Genomic DNA, 19,668 nt, shown 5'->3' on the forward strand with positions numbered 1-19,668 from the left:
AATATGGACGAGTAAGTTGTGGGATGGTTTGAAGAAAACAACACAGAAAAGACGCGAAGGCAGAAGGAAGGAAGCAATGTGGAAGAAATGGAGGAATCAAAGAAAGGAAGGTGCAAGAAAAGAGTGGGTGGAAGGAAGGAAGGAAGAAGGGATGAAGGTGAGACTAACTGGAGGGTGAAAGAAATGTGGGTGGCTTGACGGAGGGATGAAATGTAAAGAGGCATGAAAGAACGGTAGGAAGGAGGGCGCAAGAATGAGGGAAGGAAGTGAGGAATGATAGGAGCAATAAAAGAAGGGGAGGAAAGAAAAGAAATAGGAAAGAAGGAAAGTTGGTGATGAGTGTTATGACTACTAGTGGCCACTGGGAGGTCGCTGTTGCTCGTGTAACGTCGAAAATGCGACAAATACGTCCGGCAGCAAACTCGAGAAGAAGAACGAGCGGATGGCAACAATCGAAGAAAACGGACCGTCTCGTCGTGTATGTTCTTATTTGGCCTATTTTTGCTCTTATTGCCATTATTTTCCTGCTCAAAGTTTGGCGTTTAAATTCGGTCGCTCACAAATTAGCCGTGAAGTGATTCAATGAAGACATCCATTTAAAAAGAGATTGTCAACATGACCTGTATTCAGGATTCTATTTATTTTTTATTTCATGCACTGATCGGTTGGCACTTTTGAAATTTCGTTGTACATGTGTGACAATGACAATAAAGATCTATTCTATTCTATTCTCCTCAAGTCTCCACGTACAACCACAGTGACTTTGTACCAATTCAAATAGAAACGGATTGAACATCAAATTCAAATAGAACTCAACTGTCATTAAATGTACGCACTCAGGAACAACGTGACATGTCCTCGGCATCCCAGGCGAGGCAGAAACTCCAGGGCCTTTTGAACAAGAACATGAGGATCCGCATGACTGACGGCCGGACCTTGGTTGGCCTTTTCCTTTGCACGGACCGGGACTGTAACATAATCCTCGGCTCGGCCCAGGAGTTCCTCAAATCCAAAGGTGAGCGTGACGCCACGCTTGAAGTCAATTCATCACTCTTATTTATTTATTCATTGTTTGTGCCTTCTTGTGTTGTTTACTTGTATGTATATTGTGTACGATGGCTTTTCACCGTGGGATAGTGGGAAACGTCATTTCCATCTCTTTGTGCGTCTTTTTGTCAATTGACAATCAAGCAGACTTTGACTTTTGGACTTTTGAAGTAAGGCTGCCGGGCGTTTGATTGATTTTTTTTCTTTGCTCTTCTTTTAAGATACTTTTTCCCGGGGGGAACCCCGAGTTCTTGGCCTGGCCATGATACCGGGTCACCATGTGGTGTCCATCGAGGCCGAAGCGGACATTCTGGACGACACGCAAGGCTTCGGAGTGAACCACTAGGGAATGGACTATGAAGAATGGACTTTTGTTTTGAAATGAAATCTAAATGATTCGCATTCTACAAGTCTCGGAGGAAGAATTGTCAGGCAGTACATCTTTTACGCTGCCCTGCAATTGGGTGGCAACCAGTCCAGGGTGTACCCCACCACCACCAAGCCATCTGGGATTGGCTTCAACTGGCTCTTTATATACGACACATACATCAGTAAACCATTTTTTTTCTTTTAATGTAGTTGAGCTCGGCATCAGATTGACAACTGAAAATGCAAGGACACAAACAAAACAAACTTAATAAATAACAGGCTCTCTCTCTTCCTTAAATGACTTTTTTTGTTTTCCGATCGAAGTACAGCACTACCGTCAACTTTGAGGTTTTTCAGGTATTTCCGCCACGTAGCACCCCGCCCACGTTTGGCTGTACTTTGAAGCGTCAGTCGTATTCCTAAGACTTTTGTTGTAATGACAGAGCTGTAGTTGAGAATATAGTGCTTCCGTTTTGGAAATAAAAGTGCAGATTTGGAAACAATAAAAAGGAAACACTCATTTCAGCAGTCAGTTGGCCATTTTGGACAATTGATGACATCAGTCTTTGAGCAAATTGGTTTAAAAAAGAAAAAAGTATTCATGGTAATAATGGCACATAAAACCTGCTGTTTTGAAGGCAGTCGGACATTTTGTTCAGAAAGGAAAAGTCCTCACCGTGACGCAGCACAGAGTTGTCCCCTACTGGAACTTGAAGTGGAAGCTGCCTCCTGACTCAAAAGGGTTGAAGGGGAAAGGCCAGGCGTGGCCATTGTGTCCGCCGCCATGCTGCTGCTGCTGCTGATTCTCCGGATCCAATGGATCCTCGCCGCTGTCAAATTTCTGCCTCATTTCTGAAAACATGGATCATCTTTTTAATTGCTTTGGCGCAACAGTAATGCATCCCCGGTTCCAAGAGCACCCGATAGGTGGCGATAGGTGAAAATCCGCAAAGTAGTGTCACCCTCTCCTTTTTAACATGTGGACATTTTACGTGTATCAATAAGTGCATATCTTTTTATTCGAACATTATAGAATAGTTTCAAGCATGTCAATCAAATATTAACTGTATAAATAACATACAGAAAATAATGAATAAATATGATACGCGCGTGCGTGCGTGCAGATGTAACTAAAGTGTACGTACAGTAAATGTTTTTTTTTTTCAAATGTGCGATTGTGTGGCCACTCCCTGCCTGCCTGCCGGCCGGCCTGCTTTCTGCTGGTGTGCGGACAACTTTCGTGCCTTAATTCCTCAATTTTGAATTTGTTGGTTTTTTTTTTTGAAGAAGCTGCAATTGTGTGGGCGCTATTGTGCCATAATTCCTTCTTTTTTTTTTTTTTTTCTTAGAAAAATCCACGATGTACCGAGGCCGCGATAAATGAACCGCAAAGTAGCGAGGGATGACTGTATTCCAGTGAGGAATAGCGACCACTTAGGTGGATGCGAAAAAAAAAGACCGCTGCCCTCGGTCACGCAGCCAAAGCGAGTTTCCGGGGAATTTTTGAGTTTTTCCTTGCCCTTTTGGGAGTTTAAGATCAGGGGATGTTTGAGAATATTTGCCATTTTTCACATCACGTCCTGAGTGTTGTTAGTCACCTAAATGTTGAACAGAAGTCAAATTCCTTGTTTGGCACGCTCAAACATGGCGAACTCTTGAATCTTGAATTATTCAAAGGTGTTTCCCCGACCTGGGTCGGTGAGGACTTCCTTGGCCGACGCAATGTCGATGAACTTCCTTTCGGCCTCCTTCTTCTCGGCCTCCGACTGGAAGTTGTCGGGGTGCCACTGCTGCGCCAGCTTCCTGTAGGCCTTGATGATCTCCTGCTTGTTGGCCGCCCTGAGAAGAGCGCTCAAAAAGTCACCGACCACCGCGTCGCTCTAAATGCGACATCCTCCTCTGCAATCAACTTTCATGTAGGGCTTTTTTTCCCCCAGGCAGCTATAAATCTGGCGTTTATTTCGAAGCAACGCAATGGCATGTTGAAAAATAAATCAATACCGTCCGACTCCGAGAATCTTGTAGTAGTCTCTCTTGCGGGAGATCTTGAGCAGCTTCCGGGCTCGCTCCAGCCCTTCTCGGATGTCGTCGCTGTCGCCGTCAAACTCCTGCGCCTCTTGGTAGTCCTCCACGGCTAGGGCGGATGTTCCGAGTGAACGACAGCGCCACCGTAGGTCGCAGGCACTGCGGGGTGGGGCGGGGCCTACCTTTCTCATAGTCCTGATTGAGGATGAAGGCCTCGGCGCGGTGGCGGAGGACTTTGGCGTCGCGAGGGTCTCTCCGGTGCGCCTCGGAGCACGTGTCGATGGCCTCCGTGGCCGACTTGGCCTGTAAAAGAGCACGCGGCTAAAACGGTGACGCTAATTTCGGACAAACGACGAGCAATCGCCGGCGAAATGTCGACGCGCGTTGCGCCTATTGTCCACTTGGACCCGTCCAAATCATTTCAAAGGAAGCAGTTTATGATTTTGTGGGGTACACATCCCCACCGTTGACTTGCCAGTACTTGTGACCCAAAGGTGGCCACTCATGTTATCATATTAGATATTTCCACTCGCGGCAATGGCGTTTGCGCACATATTCAAAGGAGCGATTTTGGCATCCAATCCTACGCAAACACCGGGTTGAAATTTTGCCCCTGGCCTGAAATGACACCACATTGTTTTCAAACTCTAAAGGGGGTCCATTCCACTCAACTCGATTCACTTGAATCGGGCTCAGCGATACATACCAAAGCCATGGTATCCCAATTTCCCGCAATTCAACTTTGATTGATTTCATTTAGCTCTGATCCGCCTCACCTTAAACCCGTATAACGGAACGTTGTTGTTGTTTTTTTACCTGATCCATTCGTTAAAAGAAGGAGATAAAAAAAAACAATGGATGGTCCCGTCGCCACAAAGAAAAACGGCAAGACGGTGTCCGACCTTGACGAGGCAGAAGCAGATCCTCTCCTTGGCCAGGTTGGAGTATTGCGGCACGTGTGGCTCTGCCTTCATCACGCCCTCGTACTTGTCAATCGCCTCGCGGTACCTAGAGGCCAGCCAGCGAGCGGCGGGTCAGAATAAAGCGGGGCCTCGGGCGCTGACCCGACAGCGGCAGGAGCCCCTCTCACGGTACCCCACCTTTCCGCCTGGACGAGTTCCTCGGCCGAGTCCAGTTGCTTGCTGAGCTTCTTGGCTTGCTTGTAGTGGGCCAGGCAATTCTTGTCGTCCTGGTCCAGCTTCAGACACTCTCGGACTTGGCTGCGGCGTGGGCAAGACGAGCGTGAGCGGGGCGGACGGAAGCCAGGAACGGCGCGGCGGTGCGGTGTGCGGCGCAGGAATCCTCCCTCCCTCCCTCGCCCGCTCACTTAAGAGACTCGTGGTGCTCCCCCAGGCTGTAATGCAGCAGGCTGAGCTTGAGGAAAGCGGCACGGTTGTCGCTCCGCAGCCGGGTGGCCGGCGCCAGGTCCTGGACGGCCTTCTGCGGCTCCCCGGTGCGGAGGTAGCAGTCGGCGCGCAGCTCTCGCATCTCGGGATCCCAGGGCGAGATCTAGCCAGGAGGTGGGCCATCATTTCCAACACTCAGCACCCGGATTTCGGCTTACCTCGATGATTCGCTCCAGCACCGAGACGGCGGCGCCGTAGTTGCCCCGGTGGTACGCCGCCCGGGCGTCCTCCTGCAGCTCCTCCAGCTCTCGGGCTCTCGCCGTCTGCTCCCGTGCGTCGGCGTGCTCCGGAGTTGGCCGGAGCTGCCCGGCGGAAAAAAAACCCATCTCTGCAACAGTCGCGTGGATTTGAGCCCGAGCAAAACCCCGCCTCTGCGCTCACCACCGCTTCAAAATCTCGGCGGGCCTCCTGCGCGTTGCCTTGTTTCAGAAGGATGTTGCCCCTCTGCAGCCGGGCCTGGGGAAAGCACAGAAGGACGGCAAAGAAAATAAAAGTCGTGTGACACAAAGCGTGCGTGACATTCGTTGATTTCTATTGAATTCTTTTTCTTACAGCGAGGAAGTCAGGCTTGAGCTGGATGGCCCTGGTCAGGTCGGGGAGGGCCGATCGGGACTTGCCCATGGCCAGGAACACGGCGCCGCGTTTGTAGTATGTCAAGTAGTTTTTCGAATCCACTTCTAGACACACCGGGATATGCCGTCTCTAAATCTCAAGTACATTCCACAGCGTTTCACATCGGCTGGCTTCATGGACAAGCCATAAATTCACCTCAAATTCAACATTGCTCAAAACATTCGCACATTCTTGAAGACATTGTTGGGCTTGAATGAGTGATAAGGGGGAGCTTACCTACCTACAGCAGAGTGGTAATGGGACAAGGCTTCAGCCAGCTGACCAGCTGACAGAAGTTTGCGACCCATCTCCAGGTGATGCTCAATCTCGCCGCGAGTTGCCCCCAAGACGCCTGGAAGACAAAGTCGTCGTCTTTGGAGGGACACACACAATCCGACGAGACTTACCGTCCAGCTGTAGGTCCAAAATGACACAGAGCAGGGACAAGGAGCACACGACTCCACCGAGTCCAGTCAAACGTCCCCAGTCCATACCCGGCAGTGGTTTAGTGACAAACGAAGAAGCACCACAACGTCGAAGTCATTGAAAGGCCATTCTGCAGTTGAAGCCTTCTTTTAGCTAGACGAGCCCGGTGGATTTACGGACCGGACCGGGCCGGGCCGTGCCATGCCGTCTGTGTTGAAGTTCCGTGTAGAAAACATCGCTCGTGGATGAAAAGGTTCCCTCGGAAAACTTGGCGCTTTGAACGCAATTTTCCGCATGTAGCACAAAAAAAAAAAAGAGTTGGAAAAAAAAAAAAAGACTCATTTGTGGTGCTTTTCAACTGAAGCGAGGACAGCATTAGCTCACACACGCAAGAAAAAAAATAAGAAATGTTTTTTTTCCACGTGGTATTGGGCGACCCCGCCCTCGACACATGATTGGTCCACGCGGCAGCCCATCCGCATCTGGTTGGAGACGCAGCCCGCGCTCATTGGACTACAGCCGCACGTTGCGGAAACAACGACGTACGCACGGCAAGAAATTGCGGCCGCCCGAAGAAATTCAAGTATGCCGAGAAATGTAAACAATTGGATTGCTTTTCTACTTCAGTGTTCAACAATCCACCATTCCTTGTTGTTTCTTGTCACTGATACACTCGCTCTTATTTGTTGTGGTAAGACTCCAACGATAAAATGACTCAAAACAGTGTTCATCATGTACGGTACACGTTTATTGCGCATAATTGTAAAATATGTTGGAAAAAGTGCAAAAATCGAGAATCAAATCATAGTAATTGCATGTGAATATTTGACATGAACAAACAATCGGGTACAAAATGTGGCAACAAAACAATGACGACCATATTATTATTGAGTACAAAAAGATTTCATTTAAACGTACGCATTTCGGCCGTAAGTGCTGGCAGCCACACTTCTGGTCCGGGCCGGTCCCGAATAAACAGTACCCCTGCTTTGATGAGGCAAAGGGCTGCAGAATTCAGAAGGAGCATATCAATATGAAATCAAGTCACTTTTCGGTCGTGAAGCGAGACGCCGACACTTACTACTTTCCTTCCGAGCCCATCCGACAGGAGCACATTAAGCACGCCCCCCCGGCGATGGCGAGCACGGCCGAGCACCACCCGATGTACAGCCCCTCGCCGATTTCATACCTGCGACCACAGGGACACGAGGGTCAGGCCGGGCGGGCGGGCGGCCGTGCTTCTCGTGTATGCCGCCTCCTTCTCACCTTGTACCCGGAAAGAATGGGTCGAAGAATTCCTGGGTGATGTTGACGGCGTACCAGGACACTGCCACCATTGTGCACAAACCTATAAAAAATAAAGAAATAAATTCATCACTAACCTATTAAAAAAAACACAATCACTAACCTGTTAAAAATAACAAAACACAAATATCATTGTGCACAAACCTATGATATATATATTTTTTTTAAATCACTAACCTATTAAAAATAAACATGTAATAAATTCATCACTAACCTATTAAAAATAATAAAACACAAATATCATTCGTGAGACAGAAGATGCTGAGCAAAGTCCAAAACCTGACATTTTGGTACTTTTCCTTTTTTTGCCAATTTGATGACACCCTTCCATATTTGTCAAACCCTTTTCAAAGTCAAACTGTTCCTTTTAATCGTTTTCCTCTCTGATGATATTTGTAGCCCACAGCAATTGAGCATCAACTTGTAGTATTGGCACGCTATTTCAACAAGACAATGCCACCACTGTGCACAAAAGACAGCGTGTGTCAAACGAGTCCAAAGTCCGACAGGACAGAAAGAATGGATTTTTACAAGTCGTAAAACACGTCCTTTATTATCTTGAAGGTGTTTTATAGCGGACGTGCTCGATGATGCCGCTTTTCTTGGCCGCTCACCCTGTAGCGGTGATTCCAATTTTTTTTCATGAGTCAAAGAAAGGTCGCCTCCAAGTATTTATCGGGATTGAAATATTAATTCCAAAATGGAAAGAAAAAAAAAAAAAAGACGAGCAAGCAAGAACGTAAATGATCTCAATGTAAGGCTGTCTTACAGGCACGTAGAAAATCCATCCAAAACAAAATGTGGCGGACGGCTGACCAACGCTTACAATGGAGCCCTGGCACAAATCCGTCAAAGAATGAATCCACCTCAAAACAAAGCATTACCCTTGACATAGGAGCACAATGACACACAAGACGATGGCCAAAGAACTTCTTTGTCTAAGCCGCCGTAGGTGTCAAACCCAAGGCACGGGGTCCGGATACGGCCCACCAAGACAAATTGCGGCTCGACTTCATGTGCCGATACTAAAATTTGTTTTCAGGTATTGCTCGCAATTTTTAGCACATTCATCTTTTTCGAATATTTGAACAGTTTCGACTCGTGTCTGACTTCAAAGCTAGTTATTTATCCGTTTGTTGCGTCGGTTATACTGGATATAATATTAGGCGTTGACAGTCATAATGGCCCCCCAAAGAAAACTATGAGGACGATCTCAGCGAAAGCCCTCAACGCAGTTCCTCGGCGGCATTTTTATTTCTCATTGCAAACACGCGTCTGGGCTCAGTCGATCTCATCAAGTTGGTGCTCAGCCCCTGTCTCAAAGGTCATCTTTTTGGCCAACCTTTTTCTTTTCTCTCTTAGCCCAACTCCTGGAACGATGCTACGCCCGGTGAGCAGCGCACGACTGAGTGTTTTGTAGATCAGTCCATTTGAATGTGTCAATATTCAGGATCAAACCCGGGTCGGTCCCAGCAATTTTGGTGGAGAGGCGCGGCGCTACCTTGCAGGATGAAAAGCACGCCGGCGGCGCCCGCGATCCGACCCTTGAGCACGTAGTTGTCGCCGGCCGCCTTGGAGCACTGCACGCCCACCAGGGCCGCCGCCAGGCCGAAGGCGCCCATCACCACCGACGTGATCATCAGGGCGCGGGACGCCTGGATGTAACCTGGTCGGGGCACAACGGATGCGTGGCCAGGTTACTACAACAAAAAAAGAAGCAAGCGCCAGCCAACGCGCCCGCTCGGCTCCAACTTGCCGTTCAACGCCAGCAGGGACGGAAATTCCCGGCAGTTGTGGACGCCCGTGGAGTCGGTGGCACAGGACATCCAGAGGTTCTCGTAGATGGTGGAGGTGGTGATGACGTTGCCGTCCACCGTGGACGTCTTCCAGTAGCGGTTGGGCAGCGCCACCCCGACCATCACCCAGCCCAGAAAGCCCAGAAACAGGGCCACCACTTCCACGGTCGGATCCATGCTTGTCGATCCCCGGCCCGCACCGCACCGCACCGCCCGCCCACCCTCAAGGTCAAAAAGCGGCGAGCAGGAAGCCACGCGGGTAAAGCAAATCAACGCATGGGCCGCGACGGCTCGAACGGGGGAGAAGCGCTGGCCAAATATGACGGCTCTCCAAAGAGGTGGATTTTTATCACCTGCACTCTCCGCCCACTCGGACGCAGGCAGGCAGGCAGCCACGCACGCGTATCTGCTAGCGCTCAACACCCCGAAACATAGCAGGTGTTTATCAGCTCATGCAGAGTCCAATGGTCACACGAGCATCAAGCTTTATGTCCTTAAAAAAAAAACAATGCGTGGTGGGAGGACGGGAAAACGGTGAACAATAATCGCGATAAAGCAGGAAGAACAAATCATCGATTCTAATTCAAACGTGTAAAGCAGAACAACGAGAACCAACATCTGGCTTTTTAGGTGTCAAACCCGAGGCCCCGGGGGGCAGATACGGCCCGCCATATCGTGCTGTGTGCCTCGCCCGCCCGCCAAGACAAATTGACTTTGTGTCATGGCTAAAATGACAAATTGTCTTCACTTTCTCAAAAGAGAGACTTTGCTAGCAAGTTTTTATGACCATTTATTCTTTTCAAATATTGAAATCGTTTTTACTCGTCTCTGATCAGAAGGCTAGTATGTATTTAGAAGACATCGACAGTCATGATGGCCCTCCGAAGGAAACTATGACTACGATGCGGCCCGCCGCGGAAACGACTTTGGCACCACTGCAGTTTTTTTTTCCAGCTGCAATGAAGACAGACGAATACGGGGCGGCGAGCGTCTCAGAGACGACTTGAGGCCTGTCCGTACAATTCCAGGTCGATTCAATTGCACATTGAGGAATGGCTTCTGTTCAGCTTTTCATCAAACCATCAACTGCGTCATTGTGTATTGCTCCGTTATTGCCAATGGAAAAAAAGGAGGCTCGCAAGGTAATTGGAGTCGTCCGAATCATTTTTTCCCCTTTTTCCAACCACTCACGTCTTGCTCGATCGTTCCGCCAAAAAAAAAAAAAAAAAAAAAAAAGCAAACACATCAGGGCACAAAGCGTCGTTGCTTTGCAAACGGGTCGAGGGTAGGAGCGGAGCCATTCGCTAATTAATTGCGACAGGCAAACAGGGAAGAAGGCGTGTTGGGGAAGTCGAGACCTTGGCCGTGGAATTTTTTTTTGCCGTCACACGGCAGGTAAATATTGCAAAGCCCCCGGCCCGATATCGCACGCGCGCCTCAAAACATCTCAAATGATGTCGGTCAATAAAATATCTTGATGATACATACGCTCAATGAACCATATTCAATCAGTGTGATTGAATCCAAGTCTTCAAAAAATACAAACTATAAAAAGTGCCTTGTTTTTTCTTCCATCCGATTGGAAAAAAAATGTGGCACCTGAGTGGAAATAGGAGACCAAATCACAAAAGCAACAACTCATTTCCACAAAAGAAAAAGCAATTCTTTTCTTTGATACTAACTGGAAAGTCCTCCGCATCATTATTGCTTTTCTTTTGTTTATCGTAGACAACCTCACAATCGGGATGATTTAATGCATTACATATTGTTTTAAACGATCACGGCAATTTGACACTTGGGAGTTTCGGTGCCGCTGTCAGCTGAGTTAATAAGTAACGCACCACCGATAACGACGCGCGCGCGCACACGCAAACACACACACACACACTCGCGCGACGGCATCGTAAACCAATGTTGACACATTTGATTTCATCTTTGGGTCAAGATGGTGATTACAAGGGCAGTCAACTAGGCCAAGCCGTGTTTGTTTTTCTTCTTGGTACTATTTTGTTTCCTGTTGATGTCAAGACCGCACGTTAAGACGGCCACGTACTCGGCGCCGATAAGGGCGCAATTATTTGATGAGAACAGGTGACAGGTCAACTTTTTTTCCTTCCTTTTATTAAGAGTTGCGAAAGCTGTTCAACTCGGGACATGTTCCCTTTTGACTAGATTGGCATGAAAACAAATTGGAGTGTAAATAAAAGCTATGGCAAAAAAAAAAAAAAGACATTGGATTCCACATAAAAGCTGTGGCTCGACACTTGCTTTGTTATGTACACAGGCTGAAGGCTCAATGTCAATGCAAAAGAAAATAAATATATCAATCAGCAAGAAAAGAAACAGACAGGGTTCTGGCTGCTTAAAACTTGGGCCCTCGCTTGGCCACAGCCAGTCCGATGAGCCCGGCCAACCCGGCCACGCCTAAACCGATTCCACCCACGATCGCCATGCCGACCAAGCCATCTACAGAACAGCGCACGTACTTCCATTTGCACCAAACTAAAATACACAATCATTCTTTCTCTCACCCGTCGGGCGTGATCAATTTTACCTTTCTTTAACGCCTTGTCGATGAGCGCCTGCAACTCCGCCGCCTGCTTGTTGCCGGGCTCGTTCTTCAGGAGGATGCGGATGTACTTCAGGGCTTCTTCATACTCCTGCAAGACGATGGCCTTCCTTCGTGCCGTCAGTTACTTTGATTTGGTTTATGAAACCGTATTTCCCAGACTACAAGTGGCAGTTTTCCTTCATAGTTGCTGCAACGTATACTCAGGAGCAAAATGACTTCTTAACACATTGTTACTTGACCATTAACACATTGCTTACTTAATATGGCTCCACGTGTTATTTTCACACTAAACGGCAGGCGGCTGCTCTCGGCTTCTGGAATAATTGTAACTGCAACTGACAATGAGACTGACGTCAGCGCCGCATCTACTTCCGGAGTTGTTCATAAGTGACGCAGAGGACAAAGATTTCGATGGTTTTAACGATTCGGAGTGATAAGCTTATGTACGCGACTTGCAGTCTGGAAAATACGGTGCTTTGATTTTGGTTTATGTCGGCAGGTACCACACTTGTTACAACTTCCGGGTTGAAGCAATTCTGCTTATCTAGTCCCTTTAACTCCCGGTGATAATTATTCATGTACTGGGGCCCCGAAAAAATGAGCGCGCTCGAGCTTTTCACCTTCAGTCGGTAGTTGGCCACGGCGAGGTAGAAGTAGAAGTCGCGCGTGTCGTCCTTCGAGGCTTTCTGGACAAGTTCTTCGGGACAACAAGATGGAGAACGTATCAGGAAGTTGACGGACACGGCAGCGGGACACTTGGGTACTTGGCAACAACACTCACCCTCCAACAACGCAATTCCTTTCTTGATGTCGCCAGTGTATTTGCTCCTGATCAGACACCAGGCGTATTCAAACTTGGTCTCCTTGGAAACGGCTCCCTTCGCCAGCTCATTGTTGTATTTCTTCTCAAATTTCTATCCAAAAAATATCAAGGTATACATCGCAGGCGTGACGGACTCAATTCAAGCACAGTTCGCGCGCGCGCACACTTCTTTGTGTGTCTTGACATATGAAGGGATTGACAATAAAGCAGACTTTGACACACACACACACACACGTACACACATGACCAAAGTCGTCCACGGTTTCATATTAAAAGGAGCATTAGCATTAGCGACTTGGGTGACGCGACAAATAAGTCGCCGTGATTCCAAATGTTGGCAGCGTGGAAGGAGTGCTCCACATACGTCTGTTGGTCGGACTGCGAGGTGTCGAACGACGAGAAAGGGGGTGAAGTGTTTTTAAAACCACCGGCGAGCGGGCGTAACTTACGAGCAGGTCTTCGGGAGCCACTACGTCGCTCAACACGGCCTCCATGTTTGCGGAAACGGGACGTGAAGATCACGCCTCTCTCTTGAAATGCGTCACGCGTGACGTCAGTCAATACGAAGGCAAATGGAGTCCATGAAATCGTGTCTTTTGGATTTTATTCATTGTATTTCATAAAAATAACTAGAAAGCACGAATGAGAAAGCGCGGATTACTGTTGGCTTTGGCGAGTGTGCTCTACCCGGCCAAACCCTGACGGCTTTGGCTCCAGCATCCCGGCGAACCTCTACACGCCTGTCGAGGGCAGTGTTGGCCTCCCTCTCAAAGCGGCGCGGCGCGGCTCGGGTTCGCACGTCAGTCACGGCACGGCGCATGCGCGTGCGTTCAGCCTCCGACAACAAGGAGCGAAAGCCAGCCAACATGGCCGACCTGGGAAAGAAGTACTGCGTGAACTGCCTGGCAGACGTGACCAATCTCCGGCTTCGCTGCACCGATTGTCCCGATATCGAGCTGTGTCCAGAGTGCTTCTCGGCGGGCGCAGAAATCGGCAACCACCGGAGATGGCACGGCTACCAGCAGGTCGACGGCGGTCGCTTCTCCCTCTGGGGTCCCGAAGCGGAGGGAGGATGGACGAGCAGGGAAGAGCAGTCGCTCCTCGATGCCATCGAGCAGTACGGCTTTGGAAACTGGGTACGATGTCGTCGTACTTGCTGCACGTTTGGCAGTGACGTAGAAGTGCCCATCCCAACTACAAAACACCCGACTGCAACTATAGTTGTTGTTGTTGTTGTTTGTTTTAATGATATGCAATAGCACTCTTGACGACTCTCGGCATACTTTCTATTTTTTTCTGCCCTCCGTCATAGGAGGACATGGCCGCTCAAGTGGGAGCCGGCCGCACTCCGCAGGAAGTCATGGACCACTACGTGACCATGTACATCCACGGCAACCTGGGGAAGGCCTGCATCCCCGACAATATTCCCAACCGGGTGACGGACCACACGTGCCCCGGCGGGGGGGCGCTGTCGCCCAGCCTCACTGTCCCGCTCCCGCCTCTGGACATCAGCCTGGCCGAGCAGCAGCAGCTGGGCTACATGCCGCTGCGCGACGACTACGAGATCGAATACGACCAGGACGCCGAGACGCTCATCAGCGCCCTCTCCGTCAACTACGACGACGACGACGTGGAGATCGAAATGAAGCGCGCCCACGTGGACATGTACGTACGTAAACTCCGCGAGCGGCAGCGGCGGAAGAACATCGCTCGGGACTACGGCTTGGTCCCTGTCTTTCTGGGCCGAGACAAGAAAGAGACGCGGGACAGGGACAAGTCCCCGGGAGTGGTGAGCGCGGCGGGGGCGGCGCCCGGCGCCCTCGCCGCGCCGGCCGCCGGAACCTGCCCGGCGGTTCCCGCTCCGCCCAAAAGAAAGATCAACAAGGAGGAGAAGGAGCAACGGATGCGGCTGCGGGGGCTCTGCCAGTTCATGGCCCACCGAGAAGTGGAAGAGCTCTTTGAGAACATGCACAAAGAGCGTGCGCTCAGGGCCAAAGTGCGGGAGCTGCAGCGCTGTCGCCGCAACGGCATCGCCCGCCTGGACGAGGCGGCCGAGTACGAGGCGGTGCGCCACAAACGGGAGAAACGCAAGGAGAATAAGAGCGTGCTCATCTCCAAGCGGGGCGGCGGGCTCGGCCCCGGGACGGCGCCGGGCGGCGGCCTCAGCTCCGGGGCGGCCTGCGCCGTCAAGGAGGAAGCCAAAGACGGCGAGTTCGCCGCCATCGAGAACCTGACGGGTTTCGAGCTGCTGTCGGACCGCGAGAAGGTCCTGTGTAGTTCCCTCAACCTGAGCCCCGCGCGCTACCTGACTGCCAAAACCATCATCGTCAAGGACCACCTGCAGAAGAGACAGGGCGTCCCCTCCTCCAAGAGCCGGCTGCCCAGCTACCTGGACAAAGTCCTCAGGAAACGCATTGTCACCTTTCTCACCGAGAGCGGCTGGATATCCAGAGATGCGCTTTAGGCCCCGGACGGACGGACGGACGAGACCAAAGTGACCAGCCGGCCGGCGGCGTTGCCCGTGCCTCCGGCGTTGCCCGTGCCTCCGGCGGGCGCCGCCATGTCACCTCCGCTCCTAAAGATGACGCATGCAAACTTGAACAGGTTTCCGCTTTCTTGTCACCCGTATGACTTGAAAGATTGACGGATATTCAAGTTGTTGTTATTACGAGGGCTTGACCGATGATTTTTTTTTTTAGGCCAATGTCAATTTGGTGATTTGTCCGAACAAAAGTTGGAATTAATCGGCAGATTATTGGGAGAGAACAAAAGAATATATATATATATATATTTCATTTTTTTCCGTCCCTTGACACGAGCACCGTTCAAGATACGAATTAGAGAGGCAAATTGACTCGGGCTACCTGTTTAACTTTACGACAGAAAGGAAAAATTGGCTGAGCCCCTTTTTCCCCTGGGAGGTGAATGTTGGAATCTCATTCGCTTTCTTGTTCATGTATGAGGACAGAAAAACCAAACATTGGCCAGCCAACGGTGGATTGAGGACTGCGGCATTTCTCGGCTTTTTGCCCGGCGACATTTTCCTACTGACCATTTGTAAATGGTGTAGGCATGGAAAAACAAAAAAGAATTACTGGTGACCTACCTGTACAGCAGTATTTTCCATCGTGCAATTGATTTTTGTAATCGCCTTTGTAAGTAAAAAGATGAATTTTATCTCGCACCAATCAACCTGTGGCCTTTGCTATCTGCGTGTACATTAAACCTAGGTGTCAAACTGGAGGCCCGGGGGTCAGATACGGCCCAGCGCATCATTCTATGCGGCCCACAAAGACACATTTTGCATCGACATTACAAACATTACAAATTGTCTTCAATTAGAACAAATAAAATAGACATTGCCATCAATCTTTATTAGCGTTGGTCTTTAAAACGTTTTTTTTTTCCTAGTAATTCATCCGTTTGTTTCGTAGCCTATACTGTATGGCCCTCCAAAGGAAACTACAAGTACAATGCAGCCCGCGACAAAAAGGAGTTGGACACGCCTGGTCGAAACGGAGCCGTCAAACCTGTTTTATGAATCATGTTTGTTTGTTTGTTTTTTTATTGAGGGACCTCGCACTTTCTGATACTGGAGTCACTAGAAACATCATAATGAAATGGAAAATTCACAGTTTGGGCATGATCATTTAGTGCCTCCAATAGGGCTCGTCACAATCACCCCAAAGTATTTGAAGCGCATGCACCGTGGTCAGACAAACACAAAGTATAATGAACAGCTGGCGCGCAAAGGACCAACTGGCTATTTTTGATCCGAAATAACATTAACGGACCTATCTTGTTCACAAGCAAACACTGCTGCCTTGGTGTCTGCCGGAACGGCTCGCCATATGCTGACAGGACGGGATCGTATGAGGCCAGTTTTCTTCATATCTTTCCCCGAGCCGAGAGAAATGACTTGGCTGGGTAGAAGCTTGTAAACGGCAGGAACAAAGAAGACATTGACACAGAACAGATTGCAAGAGTAAGAATCCATGTTGAAAGATGCAACGAGAGAATAATCATAAAAAAAAAATGGAGATTGCTAGGTAAAATAATCCCCAGACTTTTCCGCAAAGGCTTTCCCTTGCTGGCTGCTTAGTTCATTCTCAAGAAGCACTTGTTGCATCAATTCAGGCAGCTTTACAATCCCAATTTGTATTAGAGAGCAATGTCATGTCATCTGTGCGACACGCCTGCCTGCATGAAATTTGGACTTGTTAATAAACATGCACTTCTAAACCTTGTAATGATTGCTCAATTACAAAATGTTTAACACATTGGGGAAAAACCCCAGATACGGCATTTAAAATTCACAGGCTTGTTTATGGAATAAATCACGTTTCCCAATTTTTCCCAATAGTCTAGATTTGACTGTTATTTCAAACTCAAAATGTTTCCATGTCTCGGAAGGAGGCAAATTCAAAATTGAGGAATTATGGCACGAAAGTTGTCCGCACACCAGTAGAAAGCAGGCCGGCCGGCAGGCAGGCAGGGAGTGGCCACACAATCGCACATTTGAAAAAGAACATATTTACAGTATATGTACACTTTAGTTACATCTACAAGCACGCACGCACGCGCGTATCATATTTATTCATTATTTTCTGCATGTTATTTATACTGTTAATATTTGATTGACATGCTTGAAACTATTCTATAATGTTCGAATAAAAAGATATGCACTTATTGATACACGTAAAATGTCCACATGTGAAAAAGGAGAGGGTGACACTACTTTGCGGATTTTCACCTATCGCCACCTATCGGGTGCTCTTGGAACCGGGGATGCATTACTGTTGCGCCAAACCAAAGCGGAGAAGCCTTGACGCAACCAAGGCAGAAGCTTACTTGCCTCGCCTCGCCTCGTTCCACCTCCGTGCTTACTTACCTGCATGCCAGGAGGAACCTCCATGGTGACTTTTGTTGAAGCGAGAGACAACGCCGCCCTGGATATAAATTGACAGTGAATTGTAGATGCTGTAAGAGACCATCGAAAATGCCTTCCAGTGACATTTCTACAGTCGCAGTCATTGGCAGTGACATATTGATTCCAAATTCATTCTTTGTAATCATACATTCTATAGAAGTTTGTTTGTTTTTTTCAAACAAAAAGCTGTCAAGTCTGGGCTGGCTTTTTAAAGGCGATGAGGACAAGACAACACCATGGTTTTTGGTTTTGTGTGGATTTTTTTTTGGTCGCGTTCTTATGACAATGTTGATACTACTTATTTTAAGCAGAGCAGGAAGGCCATTACATCTTTGTCTTCGATGACTTGCTTGCATTGTCAGTTTCCTCCATGGCCTTCCTTCCTTCCTTCCTTCCTTCCATATTGGTCTTGGGCCGCTGGGAACTGACACAGCCAGGTGGACTCTACGGCGCCACCTGTGGCTTCCATGAGGCAATTGGAATATGCGCTGGCTGTGGGCATTTTGCACATGAAGCTGTTGACTTGGGCGCAGGACATTAGCGTCCATCTTCCAGTCTGAAAGAAAAGAATCCATTTCAGCTGAGGGCAAAGCTCTTCTTCTTCTTCTTCTTCAAATGCTGATTTGAGCGCGCACCTGCCGTAGCACAGTTTGCCGAGGCCGACACGCTGGCTGGGTTCTCCGGATGGATGGCTGGATGGACGGACGGACGGACAGACGGATGGATGCGCGCGTACCAAGGTTGGAGACATTTTTCACTGACGCCCGCTCCATCTCGCTGCGGTTGGCCACCGGATCGGCACCGAGACTACGGCAGACGGGTTGCGCATCATCCCATTTCTTTTTGCCCTCAAATGTTTTGTAGCAGAAACCGGCAAACTCCTCCCAGTGAGGCACCGGGCCCAGACGGCGTGTCACCTTCCTGCTTGAAAGCAGCTGGCCCCCACCTTTGCACGGATCTTCAACCGTTCCCTGGAGCTGTGTGAGGTGCCCTCGTGCTTCAAGAGCTCCACCATCGTTCCAGTGACCAAGAAGCCCGCCATCACAGGTTTGAATGACTAGAGACCTGTCGCACTGACATCTGTGCTCAGGAAATCTTTCGAGAGGCTAGCGCTGAACCACCTGAAGGATGTCACTGCTTGACCCCCTCCAGTTTGTCTACCGGGCAAACAGGTCGGTGGATGATGCGGACTGCACTACATCCTGCACCACCTGGACACCCCAGGAACGTACGCCAGGATCCTGTTTGTGGACTTCAGCTCGGCGTTCAACACCATCGCTCCTGACATCCTCCAACAGAAGCTCACGCAGCTCGCGGTGCCTGCCTCCACCTGCTTCCTGACCAACAGCGTGTGAGGCTGGGGGGGGCATCACATCTGACACCCGGACCACCAATACTGGAGCCCCTCAGGGGTGCGTCCTCTCCCCACTGCTCTTCTCTCTCTACACCAACAATTTCTCCTCAGGTGACCCTCCTGTGAAGCTCCTGAAGTATGCAGACGACAGACACCACTCTCATCGGACTGATCCAGGACGGTGATGAGACTGCGTACAGACAGGAGGTGGAGCGAGTGGCTGGTCCACTAGTGCAGCCAAAACCACCTCAAGACCGTGGAGATGACAGTGGACTTCAGGCGAGACCCTTCACCACTTTCACCCCTCACTATCCGCAGTAATACTATTCTCTCCACAGACACTTTCAAGTTCCTGGGAACCACAATCTCTCGGGACCTGAAATGGACCGGCCACATAGACTCTGTCCGGGAGAAGGCCCAGCAGAGGCTGTACTTCCTGAGACAGCTCAAGAAGATCAACGTGCCGCGGGAGCTGCTGAAGACCTTCTACACTGCCATCATCCAGTCTGTCTGTCTGTCCTCTGCACCTCCATCACTGTCTGGTTTGGGTCGGCCTCCAAACAAGACAAGCACTGCAACGGACAATCAGGACTGCAGAAAAGATCATGGTTCATCAACCTCCCATCTAGCCAAGACTTGTACCTGTCCAGGACCAGGAAACGTGCAAGGAACATCTCTACAGACCCTTCTCACCCAGGCTGTCGTCTGTTTGAACGACTCCCCTCCGGACGGCGTTATAGAGCTCGGTACGCCAAAAGCAGCAGACACGGAGACAGACAGCTTCTTCCCCCAGGCTGTTGCTCTGATGAACTCACACCTCTCACAGAGTCATTACTGTGCAATAACATCCTGCTCTCCACACCTTTTTGGAAATGTCTACACCAGGGGTCACCAACTCCGGTCCTCAAGGGCGCCAATCCAGCCTGTTTTAGATGTATCCCCCCTGCAACACACCTGATTCAAATAATCAGGATCGCTATCAGCCTTAATAGAGCTTGCTGAT

The 19,668-nt window shown here is 49.4% G+C and overlaps 5 protein-coding genes across 8 annotated transcripts; 2 read left to right on the plus strand and 3 right to left on the minus strand.

Annotated features, from left to right (window-relative positions):
- The first annotated feature begins 328 nt into the window (after positions 1–328).
- Positions 329–1,717, plus strand: naa38 (N-alpha-acetyltransferase 38, NatC auxiliary subunit). The gene is made up of 3 exons (XM_037260823.1): positions 329–478; positions 841–1,015; positions 1,269–1,717. Exons 1-3 carry the CDS (start codon positions 443–445, stop codon positions 1,391–1,393), a joined length of 336 nt encoding a protein of 111 aa, XP_037116718.1. The 5' UTR covers positions 329–442; the 3' UTR covers positions 1,394–1,717.
- On the minus strand, positions 1,602–6,281 carry dnajc3b (DnaJ (Hsp40) homolog, subfamily C, member 3b). Of its 3 annotated transcripts, none has more exons than XM_037260754.1 (12): positions 5,867–6,280; positions 5,701–5,811; positions 5,400–5,524; positions 5,229–5,303; positions 5,006–5,149; positions 4,769–4,950; positions 4,542–4,661; positions 4,344–4,449; positions 3,624–3,744; positions 3,418–3,550; positions 3,107–3,255; positions 1,602–2,268 (listed from the first exon to the last, which is right to left on the minus strand). In XM_037260754.1, exons 1-12 carry the CDS (start codon positions 5,949–5,951, stop codon positions 2,117–2,119), a joined length of 1,503 nt encoding a protein of 500 aa, XP_037116649.1. In that variant the 5' UTR covers positions 5,952–6,280; the 3' UTR covers positions 1,602–2,116. The 3 variants fall into 3 exon arrangements, with proteins under 3 accessions (XP_037116649.1, XP_037116651.1, XP_037116650.1); XM_037260755.1 differs by lacking the exon at positions 1,602–2,268 and adding an exon at positions 2,891–2,917 and having other exon boundaries at positions 3,085–3,255; positions 5,867–6,281; XM_037260756.1 differs by lacking the exon at positions 5,867–6,280 and having other exon boundaries at positions 5,697–5,811.
- Positions 6,282–6,611: 330 nt separating this feature from the next.
- cldn15a (claudin 15a) lies at positions 6,612–9,187 on the minus strand. The gene is made up of 5 exons (XM_037260810.1): positions 8,947–9,187; positions 8,692–8,856; positions 7,152–7,233; positions 6,967–7,074; positions 6,612–6,890 (listed from the first exon to the last, which is right to left on the minus strand). Exons 1-5 carry the CDS (start codon positions 9,161–9,163, stop codon positions 6,794–6,796), a joined length of 669 nt encoding a protein of 222 aa, XP_037116705.1. The 5' UTR covers positions 9,164–9,187; the 3' UTR covers positions 6,612–6,793.
- A 1,900-nt stretch (positions 9,188–11,087) lies between these two features.
- On the minus strand, positions 11,088–12,924 carry fis1 (fission, mitochondrial 1). 2 transcript variants are annotated; one of them, XM_037260817.1, is made up of 5 exons: positions 12,831–12,924; positions 12,340–12,472; positions 12,179–12,255; positions 11,541–11,661; positions 11,088–11,452 (listed from the first exon to the last, which is right to left on the minus strand). In XM_037260817.1, the coding sequence occupies exons 1-5, from the start codon at positions 12,873–12,875 to the stop codon at positions 11,349–11,351; spliced, it is 480 nt and encodes a 159-aa protein (XP_037116712.1). In that variant the 5' UTR covers positions 12,876–12,924; the 3' UTR covers positions 11,088–11,348. The 2 variants fall into 2 exon arrangements, with proteins under 2 accessions (XP_037116712.1, XP_037116713.1); XM_037260818.1 differs by having other exon boundaries at positions 11,541–11,646; positions 12,831–12,921.
- Positions 12,925–13,122: 198 nt separating this feature from the next.
- tada2b (transcriptional adaptor 2B) lies at positions 13,123–15,001 on the plus strand. The gene is made up of 2 exons (XM_037260757.1): positions 13,123–13,517; positions 13,694–15,001. Exons 1-2 carry the CDS (start codon positions 13,200–13,202, stop codon positions 14,843–14,845), a joined length of 1,470 nt encoding a protein of 489 aa, XP_037116652.1. The 5' UTR covers positions 13,123–13,199; the 3' UTR covers positions 14,846–15,001.
- The last annotated feature ends 4,667 nt before the right edge of the window (positions 15,002–19,668 follow it).

Source organism: Syngnathus acus, chromosome 10 (genome assembly GCF_901709675.1).
Source record: "Syngnathus acus chromosome 10, fSynAcu1.2, whole genome shotgun sequence".
Taxonomy (NCBI): domain Eukaryota; kingdom Metazoa; phylum Chordata; class Actinopteri; order Syngnathiformes; family Syngnathidae; genus Syngnathus; species Syngnathus acus.

Coding starts and splice junctions, on each gene's coding strand:
- naa38 (XM_037260823.1), top strand. CDS start 443: ATGGCAACAATCGAAGAAAACGGACCGTCTCGTCGT. Junction 479..840: donor AAAACGGACCGTCTCGTCGT/GTATGTTCTTAT, acceptor GTACGCACTCAG/GAACAACGTGACATGTCCTC. Junction 1,016..1,268: donor GGAGTTCCTCAAATCCAAAG/GTGAGCGTGACG, acceptor TCTTCTTTTAAG/ATACTTTTTCCCGGGGGGAA.
- tada2b (XM_037260757.1), top strand. CDS start 13,200: ATGCGCGTGCGTTCAGCCTCCGACAACAAGGAGCGAAAGCCAGCCAAC. Junction 13,518..13,693: donor AGTACGGCTTTGGAAACTGG/GTACGATGTCGT, acceptor CCTCCGTCATAG/GAGGACATGGCCGCTCAAGT.
- dnajc3b (XM_037260754.1), bottom strand. CDS start 5,951: ATGGACTGGGGACGTTTGACTGGACTCGGTGGAGTCGTGTGCTCCTTG. Junction 5,525..5,700: donor CCATTACCACTCTGCTGTAG/GTAGGTAAGCTC, acceptor CGGTGTGTCTAG/AAGTGGATTCGAAAAACTAC. Junction 3,256..3,417: donor AAGATTCTCGGAGTCGGACG/GTATTGATTTAT, acceptor CGCTCTTCTCAG/GGCGGCCAACAAGCAGGAGA.
- cldn15a (XM_037260810.1), bottom strand. CDS start 9,163: ATGGATCCGACCGTGGAAGTGGTGGCCCTGTTTCTGGGCTTTCTGGGC. Junction 7,234..8,691: donor CGTGCTTTTCATCCTGCAAG/GTAGCGCCGCGC, acceptor TATTTTTTATAG/GTTTGTGCACAATGGTGGCA. Junction 7,075..7,151: donor CCATTCTTTCCGGGTACAAG/GTGAGAAGGAGG, acceptor CTGTGGTCGCAG/GTATGAAATCGGCGAGGGGC.
- fis1 (XM_037260817.1), bottom strand. CDS start 12,875: ATGGAGGCCGTGTTGAGCGACGTAGTGGCTCCCGAAGACCTGCTC. Junction 12,473..12,830: donor TGGCTCCCGAAGACCTGCTC/GTAAGTTACGCC, acceptor TTTTTTGGATAG/AAATTTGAGAAGAAATACAA. Junction 11,662..12,178: donor TGGCCAACTACCGACTGAAG/GTGAAAAGCTCG, acceptor GCACGAAGGAAG/GCCATCGTCTTGCAGGAGTA.